A 17,461-nucleotide genomic window follows, 5' to 3' on the forward strand; every position below is an offset into this window, starting at 1 on the left:
AGTAAAGTGGTGGCAATTAGAGATGATGGGAAAGGTTTCTCCAGCCAGGCTGGGAAACATTATACTGTACATGAGCCAGCTCCTTGAAAGTTTGGAGTAAAACCCGGAGTGGATTGTACTGCCCCACTGAGATGGAGTCATCAGATGCCACTGTTTTTGCCTGACCCTAGTTTGTCTTTGACTTTGCACGCTTGGTTTATCCTATCATCCTTTGGCAGTCTCTTGTGTGAAGCATAAGCCTCCTTGCATGTCCTGAAACAATGTGAGAACCAAAACATAGCCATGCTTTGAAGTTCTTACTTATCCAAATTTTGTGAGGTAGTTCTCCAACCAAGCAATGCTTACAAAAATGCATAGACTGGGAGAAAGCGCGCATAAAAACCAATGTATAAGTGAACATAACATATATGTACTCATATATATACATGTAGGTTTCTCGGTTTGTTTGCATACATATGCTTATTGTATTTTAAATAATTGTATTTTATGTATTTTAACTTACTGTTTTGTCTTGTGTTTTTATTCTGCATAATTTTATTATGTATGCGTGTGATTTTATTGTAAGCCGCCCTGAGTGCTCCATTGTGGGGTAGAAGGGCGGGATGGAAATATTTTAAATAAATAATCATACAAAATAACATACAAATGTGCATTATATTAGGAGAAATGGCTTGTAAAAATGTGTACATTAGTCAAAACTGCATGCGAAAATTAGCAATAGAATGATGAAGAATTTTCATAAGGAGTTTTTAAAGCAAAGTTTGCAAATTGCTACAGAAACACAGAGAACCAAATTTTAGAAAAATGAGAAACTGGACGAACAAAAAAAAGATCTTTCCATCCCTAATTGGCAGGGATCAGAAATAAATTGATAGTTGGATCCGTCCATCCCTCTCTGAGCTGGGCTCCTGTTAGCAGTACAGAAATCCCTTCATTCTACTGCGATTTACCCAGCCTTAAGCTTCTGGCAACTCAGTCATCATGACATTTACTTGCAGGTAAGTTGTATTGTTTTTAAAATAGTTCAGTAGCTACGTGCTTGAGGAGCTACATTTCTGCTAGCTTCCACAAATATTCAAGAGATATCCTTTACCAAGCCAAAAGGCTGCAAATGGTTCTGCAGAATTATTCTTATTATTGTCTTTATTTATCCCCCGCCATTTTTCCAAAACTGGAACTCATGTCGGCTTCCAGATAAAAAATACATATAATTAAAAACATACAAAGTCTACATTAAAATAAGATTAAACTATTTCCAATATTAAAACCATACACACGTATAGCTAAAAGAGTTCAGACTAGTTTAAAAATGATATAATAGACATTAGCAATGCAGCACCCTTCACGCCCTATCCTTAGCCTTCAATTCCAAAGGCCTGTTGGAAAAGGAAGGTCTTTGCTTGTCGGCGGAAGGACTGCAAAAATTACAAACCTTACAAGGCATCCCATACTAGCTGTCCCTGCTTTACAGAGATTACTTTTGGCTGGTAGAGATAGATGGAATCAGAAGTGCTCCCACCCCCAGATCCACGCTTACAACCCCCACTTGCATCTTTTAACTTGGCAGACCTGATTTATAAACCCTGCAAAAGCTTTTAGGAGAGGTTCTGTGTGCTGTAATTCAGACTCTGCACAGCACAATGTCTCAGTGGTAGGGATGGTGACCAAAGCTCAAGAGATATTTGAATGAGTGCCTGAAAACACAGATTTCAGACAGGATGCTCTCTTGAACTTCCCGTGACATAGGTTCACATTCGCCAGGGATGGCAGTTTGGAGGCAAGGAGGCACCAAGAGGTAACCAAGGTCAGACGGACAGTCTTAACAGCAGTTAGAGTTGTACTGGAGGGATACACTGAGACCCAATATTATGACTGATGTGGCCACCAAACGGTGGGGCTGTTTATGGAAATGTGGCCATAAAAATGGGCGGCAGGATTGAGTGCAAAGCTCAGTTCCCTTTCCTTGATCTCAGTTGGGATTCTCTTTGCAGATTTCTTCTCTTGGATTCTCTGTCAGCTGCAGCTTTATGGAAGGCTGTAGCTCAGTGGTAGAGCATCTGTTCTGGATGCAGAAGGTCCCAGGTTCCTTCTCTGGTAACTCCAGATAGATCTGGGGAAAGTGTCATGTCTGAAACACTGGAATAGGGGCGTAGCTCATAAGCAGCAGCCGATACTCCTGGCATCTCCAGGCAGATCTGGGAAAGAACCCTGTCTGAAGACCCAGAGAGTTACTGCCAGCCAGTGTACACAGTACCAAGCTAGATGGACCAATGGTTTGACTATGGGCAAGGCAGCTTTCTTTGTTCCTACGGTCTATATTTATTCCTCCGGAAGCTGTAGCTTATATGAGAGATGGAAGATGACTGGTTTTCTAGTTGCTGATGGCTGCTGATGCCACAGTAATCCAACTCGACAATAAGTATCCGTTTTCCTTACTATTCTTCCTTGAGGGATGGGGTGCCACTTTGGGGGTGGGTGGGCAGGCTTGATCCCAGGTGAAAAGTCACAGGCCCCTCAAACTCTATCACAGTGGCCTTCTTTGGGTGTTTGCCTGAATGCATGTGAGCTAAAAGTGGGGAGGGGATAGAGTGTGCAGACAAGTCCCATTCTCTTCCTTCCTATTTGATCAACAACCCTGTGAGGTAGTTTAGGCTGAGAGATAGTCCAAGGTCACCCAGTGAGCTTTGTGGCTGAGCAGGGATTTGAACCCTGGCCTCTCAGGTCCTAGCCCAACACTCTACCCAATACAACACACACTGGCATGGATGATGGAGATGGTAAACAAATTACATTAGCCATGAGAATGCGCATCTACTCTTGGAACTGGTTTCATTGTCATACAAGGGCAACAAAACAGTGACTATGTTAATTTATAGCTGGTTTTTTTTCTCTTGAGTGGACAGCAATGGGGAAAAATGATTTATTGAACTTGGCTGACCAGAGCTATGCATCAGACAGAGCCAGCTCCTGGAAATGGTAATGCTATGGTACAATACAATGCACTTGACAGCATCCCTAGATATGGCTTATACAACAAGATATGTTGTATACTGTCACATCCTCTCTTGGTGAACAATGATGCCATTTTCTTTGTTTAGACCTTTGCCAACACTTGTGCACACACAACAGTTTCTGCCCTTCAACTATGCATTTAGTCACATCTGCACCTTAACACTTAAAATACTTGTATACCACTTTAAACAGTCATGGCTTCCCCAATATGAACCTGAGAACTTATGGGTGCTGAGAGTTGTTAGGAGACCCCTATTCCCCATCACAGAGTTACAATTTCCAGGGTTCCCTAGGAAGAGGGATTGACTGGTAAACCCACTCTGTGAGGGGAATAGGGGGTCTCCTAACAACTCTCAGCGCCCTTCACAAACGACACTTCCCAGCATTCTTTGGGGGAAGCCATGGGTGTTTTAAAGTGGCATACGAGTGCTTTAAATGTAAGGTATGGATGGGGCCAACGAGGAATGGGCATTAGCATGTAGACTACAAGTATATCCGTTATCTAAATAAAAATGTAAGCATCGCGCTGCAGTTCACAACATTAGACAGGTGGCGCTGCGAACTGTAGCATGAATTCTTCCTCCCTGCCTGCAGGCCGCTGCACCACCTGTCATGGCCTGCCACGGCAAGCAGGCCGGGCAACAGCCTGGGGGTGGCACATGCGCAGGGGAAGCAATAGTGCTGTGCTTCATGGCAACACTGCTTGTCCGGGACGGCTGCAACGGCAGCACAGGGGAGGCAAGCAGGTGATGAGGAGAGTGGGAGTGCCTGAGGGGGAGGGGGTAGTTGAAGTTGAGGGGTGGGAGGTTGGAAAGTAGGCAGGGCAGAGCCCTCCTGGTCAAGCCCTCAACCACTTGGGACCAGTTTACTTGAAATATCACCTTACTCCTCATATGCTTACTTAGCTGCTTCAAACCACAGAACTGGCTCTTGCACAAATTTATTTATTTTTTATTTATTACATTTATATACTGCCCCATAGCCGAAGCTCTCTGGGCGGTTTACAGCCATTAATACTAAATTAATCCTAAAAATACAATTAATACTAAAACCTGGAGCAGATTCACTTGTCCTGCTGGCCTCTGAGCCACGAGTCTCCGCTGGTCATATGCAAATCTGTGTCCTCTTTTGTAGGGGCCCAAAATAAAGCAGCGGCTTCAGCACACACGTAACAAAATATCTGACAGAATGTGAAGAGGGGAAGCTTTCTAAATGATAGTATTTTCATACTAGAAAATACTACTGAATTTCTGCCTGCCACACATTGTGTAAGGCACAAGAACCTCGCTTTTCCTCAGTGTCAACCCTAAATCAAAGCCTAGGCTGCTGTCCTGTCCCACTTACCATTAAACAAAAATATACTTACTTCTGAGAAGACATGTATATTATTGTACTGTAAGTTTCACTGTACAGTGAATTCTTAATGAGTCTCTGGTCTTTAGTTCCTGCACAGCAGGAGACATTCATAAGAGTTTTTGAAAAGTTTTCACGTATGCATTCATCATACACTCACCCTCATTTATTGTGTAACAGTATTTGCAGAAAATAATTTCTAGGGAGTACCTGACTTCAGACAAAACCACCAAGGAAAGATGCAACCTGGTTGCTAGAAAAAGTGAAGGGCAACCTACAGATTCCAAGGTCTAGAAAATAAGACTGAAACAGGAAAAGTACACTAAAGGGGAGGGGGAAACAGCAGCACTTTAGGACTCCTGGAACTATTGTTATCTAGTGTCCAAACAACTCACTCATCAATCACAGCTCTGACTTGACTCACTAGCTAAAAACTTTGAAAGGTGGGTGCAGCCAGTCTGGCTCATCTTACAGAAATTGCTTAGAAGGGTAACTGAACATTTTGCTTCATAACTTTCTTTCTAGGAAGGCTAGAAACATTTAAAAAAGAAAAAGAAAATTCAGAGTCTAGGGACCTGCTGGCTGTAGGCCTGGTCCAGAGGTAGATGCACCTCTGTGAGGAGGGAATTCCACAACTTAGCAGCTGTCACACAGAATGTCCTCTCCTGGGTCTCCGCCCCCCAAATTTCAGAGGCTAGTGGAACTACCCAAGAGGGACCTCTCTGCCAAACCTACCACCCAAGAGGGGGTGTAGGGAAAGAGGCAGCCTATCTGATATTTGGGGCTTAAGTCATTTGTTCAAACCTTGGCATCAACTTTTTATCCCACAGTGTCCGATTATTATTACTTCTAAAGAGATGCATTCCATCTGTGAGCTCGTATTGCAAAATACAGGCAGCCATTTCAATCCAAGCCAAATGTAAATGGAATGAGCAGCGTTCTTGCCATCTCTTTCTGACCATGTCCCCAATTAATGGGATTTTTCTCTATGGATTATATTTCAGCTGACACAATCAATGAAGAAACAAGGAGCAATTAAAGGTGGCAGCCTTGGCAGGGAGATAAAGAGGCTCCTGAAAACCAATAACCTTATTCTTCAAGCCTTTTTTCCCCAAAAAGTTGCAAGACCTGTCCGAAGTACGGCAACCGGTGTCACCAATCCCTGCAATCCTTGACAAAGCACTTTTTTATCTGTGTAAAAACAAACAACTGTGCACAGTCAAGTTCAGTAATCCTTTCCTCACAGCAAATGAGTAAAGAATTAGGATAGTATGGAGCCCTTTTGCACTCTTTTGCAAAGAGCCTACAAGGCTTCTCAACAGTGCACTTGGGAGAGGTGAATCCCTCAGTTTGTCATTTTTCTAATCTTCAGTTCTTCACGTTTCCACATCACTCATCACTTTGCAACCCCCCCCAAAAAAGACCTCATGAAAATTCATCAGCCTTTTAGTATAAATTTCTCCTAATGTACAGCGTTTTGTATGCAATTTTGCCTAATGTAGTCAGTTTTCCCTAATATGCATTTCTGTATGCTGTCTTCACTTTTATTGCATTTTAAAACACACTTTACCTAGTATATGCCTATGTGTGCACCCATGCTCAATACCAGTCTTCAAATTAACATGTGGTATTTGAGGGTGGGACCAGAGAGTATGGTCCATTGCCCCACTCCATCCATTCATCCTATGGTCTGGTTCACACATAATGTTCAGCCATGGTTTATTAAACTCTAGTTTATTAAACAATGGTTTGTTTTATTGCCCTAACCCTCTCCAATGGCTTAACTATTATTTGTTTCCCGCCAACAAGCTACATCTGATGTCACAGTTTGTTATTGGCTTAGAAACTTTGGTTTGTTTCAACTAAAGCTTGGTGTAATGGACAAACCCCACACCCTTTCCTAGTTATAGTTTGTTTGGTCATCCCACCTCAGACGCTTGTTAAGCTACCAAAGCACAAGGTATGAGCATATGGGAAACAAGCGAAGGTTTGAAGAAATAAGCTGTGGTTTGTTTGGTTATCGTGGGACAGCTCATTGTTTGTTAAACAAACCATGACTTAGTGGTGTGTGCAGCCCAGATCTATGTGTACTTCTTAGTTCAAAAGGGCTTATATAATAGGCCAAAGCACTCACGGAGAGGTCAGTGAGACACCACACCACCTTAAACACCAATATGGTCCATTAAAAAAAAACTTTTTATGTCAGTGTCTAATTAAAGAAGAAGAGTTATTTATTAGAATAGGAAAATGTATAAATAAATCCATGGGAGCTGGTATCCCCACCCCCCCAAACTGACACTATTCCACACTCCACTGAGTCTTGCCCAATCAAGATTCCCCCTGTCTTGAGGAGGATTGTTTCAAGGTCACTCTTAACCTTCTTGTGCTTTAGAGATTCCAGAAAGAAAGAAAAAACCATCCTTTAAATCAAATGATTGTAAGAATGGTAGAGGAGGACTTAAAAGAGGGTAAGTGGTAACTTACAGAAGTCGGCATTTATGCAAAGAAGGTGTTAATTACAAGTTGGCAAATGCTTTTGAACTTATATGTTTCTAATGTGAATAATACATAAAACACAAAAATGTGCATAGATGCTTGGTCTTGCCAATACAGTCCTAGGACTTTCGGTTGGCTAGGAGGCAATTTGCTAATTTTGCATTCATTTCTGAGATCCCCTCCTGGAAATGGGGAAGCCCCACCTGGTGTGGAAGGCTAGCACTGAACCTGCTCCTACAATGTGCAACACTTATAAGCTAAGAGAAAAATATATAACGAAATTAGGCTAAAACCAAAAATGTTACAGGAATATGTAACAACCACTGATCTGCCTCATCTCGGTAACAACTAGTGAAAAGTGACATGCAATGTGACATCATCGTGCATAGACCCTCCCCACCCCCAGCAGTAGCCAATGACATTCTGCTATGATAATGAAACTCTAAGGGATGACAGGTATTGTGTAGGACAAGTTGCCTTCAGCAACAGAAGGATTCGGGTCCTACTCAGTACATTTTGACATTTCAACAGTTCTGCACATTTTACACAAGCATTCTCCTGTCAAAGGAAACAGCTTTTTTAACGTTTTTTCAGCAATCGATAGTGCCGCTGCAGCAAAAAGTTCCCATAACAGTTCCTTTCAGACATCCAAGCGAAGTAATCCAATTAAGTAAGGTCACATGTTTAAGTCATCAGCCTAATTACATGCAAACTTCTTCCTCAAGCACACAAACATTCCTCCCAACACAGAGTGGATTTTCCACAGGAACCCATTGCCTGCCCTTCTCCCCCACTCTAAAGTTTACATCAGGTCCTTCTCCAACATGCTCTTCCATTAGGTGGGCATTCTCTCTCTCAAGGTTTCTAGGTCAAAACACTGAATGGTAAACCCCAGTACAGGCCCTAATAAATCCTTTTTGGAAGTACATGGGAAAGAGGGTGGTAATTCTGAAATGGAGATTGGATAGAGAGGTTTGTGCTCTCTTTTTCTCTTTGCTGCAGCCAAGTGCCTCCAGAATTCACCGTCTGACCTAATAGGCGCCGTCCCGAACAACAGTGCACCACTGCTGAGCTCCAGGGCTCTGGAACCCCTGCATCTCAGAAGACAGGCGGGGCCCAAATTATTTTTGCTGCCTGAGGCACAGGGCAAGACGGTGTCCCCCTGTTCTACATGCAGAAGCCCCGGCTTGCAGGCTTCCCATTGGGGCATCTGGTTGAACAGGATGCTGGACAAGATGGACCACTGGCCTGATCCTGCAGGGCTCTTCTGATGTTCCTGAGCTGACTGGACTGACAGTCAAATACCACTTCAATACTGGTGACAGGACAGTGACCTCCACTGGACCGGAGGACAAGAGGCTAGCTTAGTGGGGTACAGAACAAGCTATGGGGCACAAGTACACACACCTCTCTTCTTCAGCATCTTGCCTCTGCTCTCTGCCACCCAGCTCTGCCACCGGAGGCATCCATCTCACTGTGTCCAATGGTGGTGTCAGTCCCAGCAGCAGACTTGGCCACTCGTACCATAATAATCTCTTTAGAGAACATTTCCACCATCTGACCTACAAGCCCCAGATGACAACATATGCACAAAAGATCACCAAAATTCACCCAAGAGGGGAAAAAACAATCCTATAAATTACCTTTTGTTCACATACACAGAGACCACTCTGAAAAGAAACTAACTGCACAAACATGTTGCTGAGGATCATTTTAACGTTATTGCCATGGAGGATAATCAGAAAGCAGATCAAAGCCACAGAGTATTTGAAAACCACTTTGTTTCTCTCTCTGCAAAAACAACTCCACCAAAAGAAGGAGATTTTCACTCTCTAACATCTGGCAGAAATGGGGAGGTTAATGTTTTTATTTTGTCACAAAATAACCCAGAGTCTAATTGCTAAAAATAATAATTTTTAAAAATGCTGTCGAAGCAAATTAACTTTGGGCAAATTTTACTAAGCCGTATTGTTCATTGTCACAGGTAACTATGCCTCAGATAAACAGGGACACCCAGGCAGTTGGGAACGCATTTTCAGATGGCAACTTACTTTATTGAGTAGCAGCTGTTTGGCTCCGGGCTTGAGAGGTTTCCATCTACTCTTGCCATTCTTACTACTGCGGTGCACCTCCAAGGTTTTTGAACCCAGATTGCTCTCAGCTGCTGGGAAAAAATTCAATTAAAAAACAGGATGAAATAAACACATATTTGAGGAAGGTCCATTTTTTGCAAACTCATTTCTCCCCGGTTCTTTTTTATTTTAATTTTTATTTCTTTATTGAATTTTGAACATATAAATCCAGAAAATAAAATACAACAGTAATACATAAACAGCATATCCCACCACCCCCGCACCTCGCAGATTTGCTAAGGAAACATCACATCAATGACCAGGAACATGAGATGACCCAAGTTGCAGTCAGATATGGGGTTTATTTCATTATTTTTCCTGATTATAATGGGAGCGCTTCTGTCCCGGTTTCCAACGTTCCTTTCAGTCTGCAATACCTGTTGCATTATGGAACTGTGTTTTTTCCCCTATCAGTACACCGCCATGTCATTCTAAATTTCATTCACACTAGTGACACAACAGCGGGTGTTATCGGACATGTCGCCACCGCCACCCTTTCTGCACACGTACACTTCTGCATGCCACCCTGGATTTTGTTATGTGAGTGGCAGCGGCATGATCCCAAGAAAACCACAGAGAAAAGAAAACACCAAACTCATGGGATTTCCCAGGATTGCAAATGCATTTTTCTGGCAGCAATTAACACAGAAATGAACACTAAACTTCCCTTGGATTCTGGTACATTTCTGGAAGTGGATTATGTTGCGTGAAAAATCACATAAAACACAACAAAATTACACGTAGGGAAAATGGAATAAAGTGCTATCTGAATGTAGCCCCTGTAGCAATGTCCAGTCGGTGTACAAGAGACAGGAATGTCCATCAGAGGTGATAGTATGTCACAAAGTAAACTAGACTCCATTTTCCCTTCTAGGTATGACAATTCCAAAAAAAGAAAAAGAACAGGTTAACTCATACAGAAACTTCAGATCAAAGAGTCCAAACGTGTGAATAAGCAGAAGGCCAGAAACAGCCATGTTCCACATTATTAACAAATGGACTAAAGTCCCACCATGCAGCATCAAATGTTATGTATATGCATCTTCCCAGCTCTCAATCCTTTGCACCCTTAGAGGGAATCTGGGCAAGTCAAAGTCCGTTCGTTGCAGTGGGCAGAAAGAAAATCAGAGGAGGAGAGGCATGGGTTCAAATCTCCCACTCAGCTATGAAGCTCACTGGGTGGCCTTGGGCCAGTCACCGTTATCAATCTAACAAACCTCACAGAGTGGTTGTGAGGGTCCAATGTGGGGAAAGAAGAACACATGGAGGTCCTTGGGTGGTATGCCAGGATGAATTGTGCAGAGGGTAAGAAAAGGTCACCTCTCTACACAAGTATTAAAACTGCAGAGAACTTTCCCTAAAATGGGGGGGGGGGGAAAGGTGTCCTGAAACTGCCCTGAATCACCTTTTTTTACCACTTCCTGCTGTTTCATGGCAATGGCAACACTGCATACATGCAACTAACTGTTGGCGATTGCGTGTATAGATCATACGTGGTTTGAATTCAAGCGCCGTATAGAACAGGAATAAGACAGGCCAGGCAAGTTTCTTGTAAGAGTCTTTACTAGGCAAAGACATTAGACACAGCTCTCTCCATTGACATTTCTTCCCCCACACTGAGTTCCTGCAAGTTTCCCACCTTATCACACTCCCAGCCAGCCACTGACCTTGATTCTCTGGCACTCTGTTCTCACAACTTAACCCTTCTGCTTCAGGTTTCTTTCTCTCTGCTAAAAACCTTGTCTGTGAGTCTCACAGCCTGCGTCACTGACCAACAGCCCCCACCTGAGACTTACAGACTACAAAACTTCATGTTACAATTATTACATTTTTACAACATTAACTTTTCATTACAATACATTTACATTTTCAGTTCAGTTCAGTTTCTCTTATTCTTTATTTACACAAGTTTCACAGATTCATGTTTGTTCACTTTTATTTGACAATACATTTATATTTCATTCCTCAATACAAAACTTCCACATTAGATCCATTGTTTCTCTATCTATTGGTCCTTCTTTTTCCCATTCTACTGGAAATTCATCTGTTTCATTATTCTGTTGTGTAACATTAAATGCAAATCTCTGAGGAGGTTGACCTTTCGTTTTTCTCTCTGATTTCCTGACATTATCTGTTTCCATTTCTTCTTCACTTTCAATTTTACTTGGACCTGCACCACTAGTACTTGGCATTTCTGTATCGTGTGTTGTTATGTCTTCACCTCTCAGTCTTTTAACAGTACGTTTGCCACCGTGTATTAAATCTGTTAATGCAGTTTTTAATGGAATTTGCTGCCCGAAAGGAACATCAGCAGCTTCCTGCTTGTTTGCACTATCTAGGATCACTGTTTGACTGTCTCTCCAAGGTTTATCTATCACCTTTATGTTTCTGCTTAACACTACTTGTTGTTTCTCAGGCAACCAAACTCTATAATATGAATTCTGAAATCCCAAAATGCGTCCTGCCTGCGCTTTTGACTGTTTTGCAACATGTACCCAGCATTTTGCCCCAAAACGTTCTATGTGTTTCACCCTGGGTTTTCTTCCAGTCAGTTTCTCATAGGGAGACATGCCTATTGTTCTGTGCATAAGGCGGTTCTGAATATAAACAGTGTACAGAATACATTCACCCCAATAAGTGTTATTCATATCAGCATCTGCTAGCATTGCTCTCAATGAATCCTGCAATGACCGGTTCCTCCTCTCTGCCGTTCCGTTGGAGGATGGGCTGAAGGGAGCAGTGAGACTTTGTAATACTCCCTTCTTTTCCAAATATGTTTGAAATGAATTACTGGTAAATTCACCACCTCTATCTGATCTGATATTTTTGATAACAACCCCATGTTGTGTTTCTGTTCTCTGTATGAATGCCTTTAATTTCTCTTCTGCATCACTTTTCTTTTTCAATAAGAACACATGTGTAAATCTGGAGAAATCATCCACAATCACTAAATAAAACCTTGCTCCACCTTTTGAGCACTGAAAAGGACCAGCCAAATCCACATGTATGAGCTGATAAGGTTCAGTAGTCGTGCTTTCACAGCTCTTATTTACTGGAGCTACAGTCATTTTTGTTTTACAGCATACCTCACACTCATCCACATGCTCACAGTGTGTTAACTTCAAATCTTGACTATGCTTTGGGGTGTTTTGTATCTTTTGGAAATGTTCGTGTGCCAGTTTTCGGTGCCATTCATGGATACAATTATCATGTTTATCTTTATTAACTGCTATCCAAGCACACGTGTGTTTATCAAGATTGCACTCAACCATAAACATTTGGTTCTGTAATTTCCCTTGCATGCATATTTCACCATCTTTTCTCACAAAACATCTATCCCCTTCAAATGTAACTTTGCAACCTATTTGAGCCAATTTTCTCACTGATAGAATGTTATATTTTAAACCAGAAATCAATAATACATCTGTTAAAATTCCCAAATTACCCATCTTCAGCGTGCCTGTTGCAGTCGCGTTCTGAGTCGATCCGTCAGCCAGATAAAGCTTCTCCTGCGTCGGCTTTGAAGTGTAAAATAAACTAGAGTCTGTGATTAGGCAATTAGACGCTCCACTGTCAAGAAGCCATTTAGAGTTAATCAGTTTATTGTCCTTAGTAACAAAGTTCACGCTTGCTCTCTGACTTTCAAAGTCTCTGTAATTCCTCTTCTTTAAACAATGTCTCTGTATATGCCCACGTGATCCACAAAAATAACATATTTTAGTCTCTTGCCTGCTTCTTTGATTTTGGTGTTGTACAGACACAGTCACAGTCTCTTTTAATTCTGTTTTCTTATTCTCTTGTCTCCTATTCCACTCTTGTTGAAGTTTCTGTTCCACAAAGTCCAAAGTCAGATTCCCATCAGGTTGGGTTTCAAGACTAGATACCAGAACGTCCCATTTTTGATCCAATGAAGATAACAGGAGATAAACCATCTGTAGGTCATTATGATGCACGCCTCGATCTTGCAGCTCAGCATTTAATCTACGAAATTCAGCCAAATGCTCTTCCATAGTCACATCATCTGTAAAACGCATCTGATATAGCTTCCGTGCTAAACACAGCCTGCTCCCCGCAGTTTGTTGAACATGAGCGGCTTTTAGCTTTTCCCACATCTGATTAGCCGTCGGCTTATTACTCACCAGCAACAGTTGTGAATCTGATAGCCCCAGAGTAATAAAAGCCTTCGCTTTCTCGTCTTTCTTCAGCCACACTGCTGAAGGAGCTGCCGGGGGGGGGGGGTTCAACGACATCATTTAAATCCTCTTTAATCAGAACTGCTCTCATTCTCCATTTCCAGCTGGAGTAATTTACAGCATTCAGCCTCTCCATCGGCATCCCGGAAGACAGATTTACAGCCATGTTGCCCACTCTTACTTGCCTCTTAGTTGCGCTTTGTTTCTCTCTGCAACAACGCCACTTCACCGGCTCTTGAACCCGCTACCACGTCTGATAAGCTGGGCCCATAACCCCTGTTGGCGATTGCGTGTATAGATCATACGTGGTTTGAATTCAAGCGCCGTATAGAACAGGAATAAGACAGGCCAGGCAAGTTTCTTGTAAGAGTCTTTACTAGGCAAAGACATTAGACACAGCTCTCTCCATTGACATTTCTTCCCCCACATTGAGTTCCTGCAAGTTTCCCACCTTATCACACTCCCAGCCAGCCACTGACCTTGATTCTCTGGCACTCTGTTCTCACAGCTTAACCCTTCTGCTTCAGGTTTCTCTCTCTCTGCTAAAAACCTTGTCTGTGAGTCCCACAGCCTGCGTCACTGACCAACACTAACTGCCACCATCTTTTACCCAGAAGTTCTTTAGGGTAAGGGAAGGAACCATTGTCCTCACTCTGGACTGTCTTCAGAACAACGGCACGAGATGACAAAGCGCCATTCTGAAGCACATCAATGCAGAAGGCAATTCTTCCTGCCCTCACTCTAGGGAGCTCCTAGGTAAAACAAAAACAGCTGACAGACACTGGCAGCCTGTGCCACAGTTCAGTTTAACTGGATTTTATATCCAAACTTGCACAAAATATTCCCCTAACTTTGCTGTCTATTAAAAGGGTGGCAAAAGGGTGGTGTGTGTGTGTGTGTGTGTGTGTGTGTGTGTGTGTGTGTGTGTGTGTGTGTGTGTGTGTGTGTGTGTGTGTGTGTGTGTGTGTGTGTGTGTGTGTGTGTGTGTGTGTGTGTGTGTGTGTGTGTGTGTGTGTGTGTGTGTGTGTGTGTGTGTGTGTGTGTGCGTGCGTGCGTGCGTGCGTGCATGTAAATTTAGGCTCAGCATTAAAATTGGATTTACCATTCAGCTCACAAAGGTAGCGTGCTTGGATGAAAACGGTTCAACTCCCTTGAATGAAACCCAAGTGCTCTTGGTTAAATGACTGATGGATCTCAGCCATCTTTTATGTGTGGCCTTTTGTTCCCTCCCCAGTCTGAGCCTTTTAATGCTTCCAGAATCCAAAAGTAGAGTCAAACTGGTAAGCACGGCTGGCAGCATGGAAAAACAGCAGTGACTGTTTAAAGTGGCATAACAGTGCTGTCAATGAATGGTGCAGAAGCGGCCTATGTCTCCCTGGGTACCAATGTGTTATGAATGACATTGGACTGCCACTCAAAATGGCATCCATGTGTTGAGATTTACCACCACCCTGCTGTAATGTGCATCACTCATCACATATCATGACCTTGTGCATTTCCCTGTTCTCACTCCACACCACTGGCCAACACTAGCAGGGGCAGGAAACTGCAGAATGATGATGTTGCTTTTCAAGATATCCAAGACACATTGCAGACATGGAGGAATCAATTTAGGGACTGTTGGGTGCAAAGCACCAATGCAGGTAGCTGGAAATCTTAATCGGGGGGGGGGGAAGCGACAGACAAAAAGGCAATCTATTCTGCCCTCTGCTGAATCCATATGGCAGCTGCCTCATGCTGTTTATAAGGCATAAAGGAAGTGGGAGAGCAATATTTTGGGCCCCAAGGACCACATGTGGCAGTGAAAGGTTGGGATCCACGTGTCAGTGGGGTTTGGTGGATGTGGTGATGGGTCACTCACACGCACATGCATGCTCATGGGGAGGGCAGAGGCAAGGAGAGAGGCTCAACTCTCCCCTCGCTGCATGGCACCCACCTCATTCCATTTGTGTCACAAAATACAGCAGCAGAATAATCAGTGGGGAGGGAGCCCCAAAAGGACCCCATGTGGCCCACATGTGGTACATCGTCACCCCAGCTACTGAGGACCAATTTGATGTGGTGGATACCCTGTTTATGGGCTTCCTAGAAGCTTCAGCTTGGCCACTGTTGGCAGCAAGATGCTGGACTGTCTAGGTCAGGGGTGGAGATTCTGTGCTTCTGTTGTCGGAGCTCCAGCTCCCATCAGCCCCAGTGCATGGGACCGTGCTTTCCACAGCATCTTATGACTGCACCAGAAACTGCAATGAGAAGAAGGTGGACTGGGTGAGGAATAGGGATGAGGGGCTTTCCGCCATTCCAGTCCTATGTGGTTGCATGAATCTGTAGTGCCTTGCGTGCCAATCTTTTCAATATTCATTTTACCTAGAAGGGGATGGGGCTAAGCACTGGCCTACCACATGTTCTTGGACTCCATTTCCCATCATCCCTGACAACGGGCTACAGCTGTAAGAAGGCATCGATTTTTGTTCTGACCCGTGTTTGCCACTTGTTTCCATTCTGCAGCGGTTTGGCTTCCGTCAAAAACTACGTTATTCATCTTGCTGTCCACTGTGACAGAATCTGGCATAATGATGTAATTATGCGATTAATTATGTAACTTTCTGAAAAAATTAAAATTGCACACAAACTTTACAAAATTTTGTAAACCGCTTAGAGCAGGGGTTCCCAAAATGTGGCCTGCGGACTGCCAGAGGTGATCTGCAGCATGTCTGTGAAGACTTATAATTTCAATTCTACAGAATTCCAATTCCAATACAATAAAATACCATGTAAGAAACAAAAGAAGCAACAAAAATACAATCAGAAATCATACATTGCTACAACAGACAGAAAAAAAACATTAAGCAGTCCACCAAGATCCTGAGCAAGTTTCAAGGGCACCATGGGGGGAAAAGTTTGGGAACCACTGGCTTAGAGGTTTTTCACAATCAGGCAGTATATAACTTTTGTTGATTTAAATAAATAAATCAGTTATTATCCTGTTATTCTGCACCATACATTCCAATGCAAAGGAAATGCAATCCAAATGGGGGGAGGGAGACGTCATCAGTTCCTGTGGTTTGTGGACGGAAAACAACAACAGCAGCATATCCCAATTTTATTTGCGCAGTTGATTTCCATTCCGGACATGGGATAAGCAAACATCAGTGATTTCTGCTCCCATTTCTGTTGGGATTCTCTGACATCCGTAATATTCACCATGCTGCTCTTGGCTAACAGGAGCTGAAGTTCAACACAGGTTAGCCGCTTCTGACCTACAGGAGCGTCCTAAAATTAATTCCAGAAATGGAACATGTAAAGCCTCCTGCCTCCTCCTCCTCCTAGAGTTCATTTCATCCCCTCTGTGTCAACCAGTGTACATGTGCACTCCTGTGCATTGGTAGTACATCGCATCAAAGAATCTTGAATGCAATCAGATATGCAACTATGTCTTCCAATGTCATCTTTTTTAGCAATATTTTATCAAAGAATCATAGAGTTGGAAGGGGCCTATAAGGCCACTGAGGCAGGAATCCAAGCTAAAGCAGACCCAACAGGTGGCTGTCCAGCTGCCTCTTGAATGCCTCTAACGCTGGAGAGCCCACCACCTCCCTAGGTAACTGGTTCCATTGTCGTACTACTCTAACAGTGAGGATGTTTCTCCTGATGTTCAGCCAAAATGCATACATGCAGAGAGTGGGAGGGAAAACACATGTGAAAGAACTGCATGGACAACATGCAACGTTCAACAAGTTTGGGAGTGGGGGAAAAATACCCTGCAACAATGAAGGATTTGGTAATGCAGAGGTGGGGAATATATGGTCTATATATTTTTGGGACTCCATCTCCCATCAGCCACACCCAGCATGGCCAGTGATGATGAGAGCTGGCATCCAGCAACACCCAGAGGGCCTCAGGTTCTTCACCCTTGCTCTAATGCATCAGTTCCACTTTGGAACCAAGACCACATCGTTCAAAACTCCAACATCTGGAGGAGAATGTGGACGAGGAGAATTTGGGAAGTATACCTAGCAAAGAATCTAGGTTTCTAAAATTAAAATATACAATTCAAATGAAGCCAGGAATCAAACTCCCCCTAGCCTGTGTTGTAAGAAGAGCAGCCTTCATGATTTCCAGAGAGGCACGGCTGCCTTTTGATAGAGGGTGGACCCGCTTCCTCTTTTTTTACACTGCCCTTGCTTGGAGTGACACCCACTGGGAGACAGTGGCTGCACAGACGCACACGTCCCACGTGCAGCTCCACAGCTGCTGCCTAGGCAGGCTCCTGAGTCA

General features: G+C 43.3%; 1 protein-coding gene across 2 annotated transcripts in view; it reads right to left on the reverse strand.

Annotated features, from left to right (window-relative positions):
* Positions 1 to 17,461, reverse strand: part of ARHGEF9 (Cdc42 guanine nucleotide exchange factor 9) — a 290,941-nt gene that overhangs the window by 219,945 nt on the left and 53,535 nt on the right. The window contains exon 4 of one of the 2 annotated variants that reach the window (XM_061598283.1): positions 8,913 to 9,025. In XM_061598283.1, coding sequence (XP_061454267.1) covers positions 8,913 to 9,025 — 113 coding nt within the window. The remainder of the gene's footprint in view (positions 1 to 8,912; positions 9,026 to 17,461) is intronic. The other variant, XM_061598284.1, reaches the window with a different exon arrangement.

The sequence above is a fragment of the Rhineura floridana genome, chromosome 16 (genome assembly GCF_030035675.1).
Source record: "Rhineura floridana isolate rRhiFlo1 chromosome 16, rRhiFlo1.hap2, whole genome shotgun sequence".
Lineage (NCBI taxonomy): Eukaryota > Metazoa > Chordata > Lepidosauria > Squamata > Rhineuridae > Rhineura > Rhineura floridana.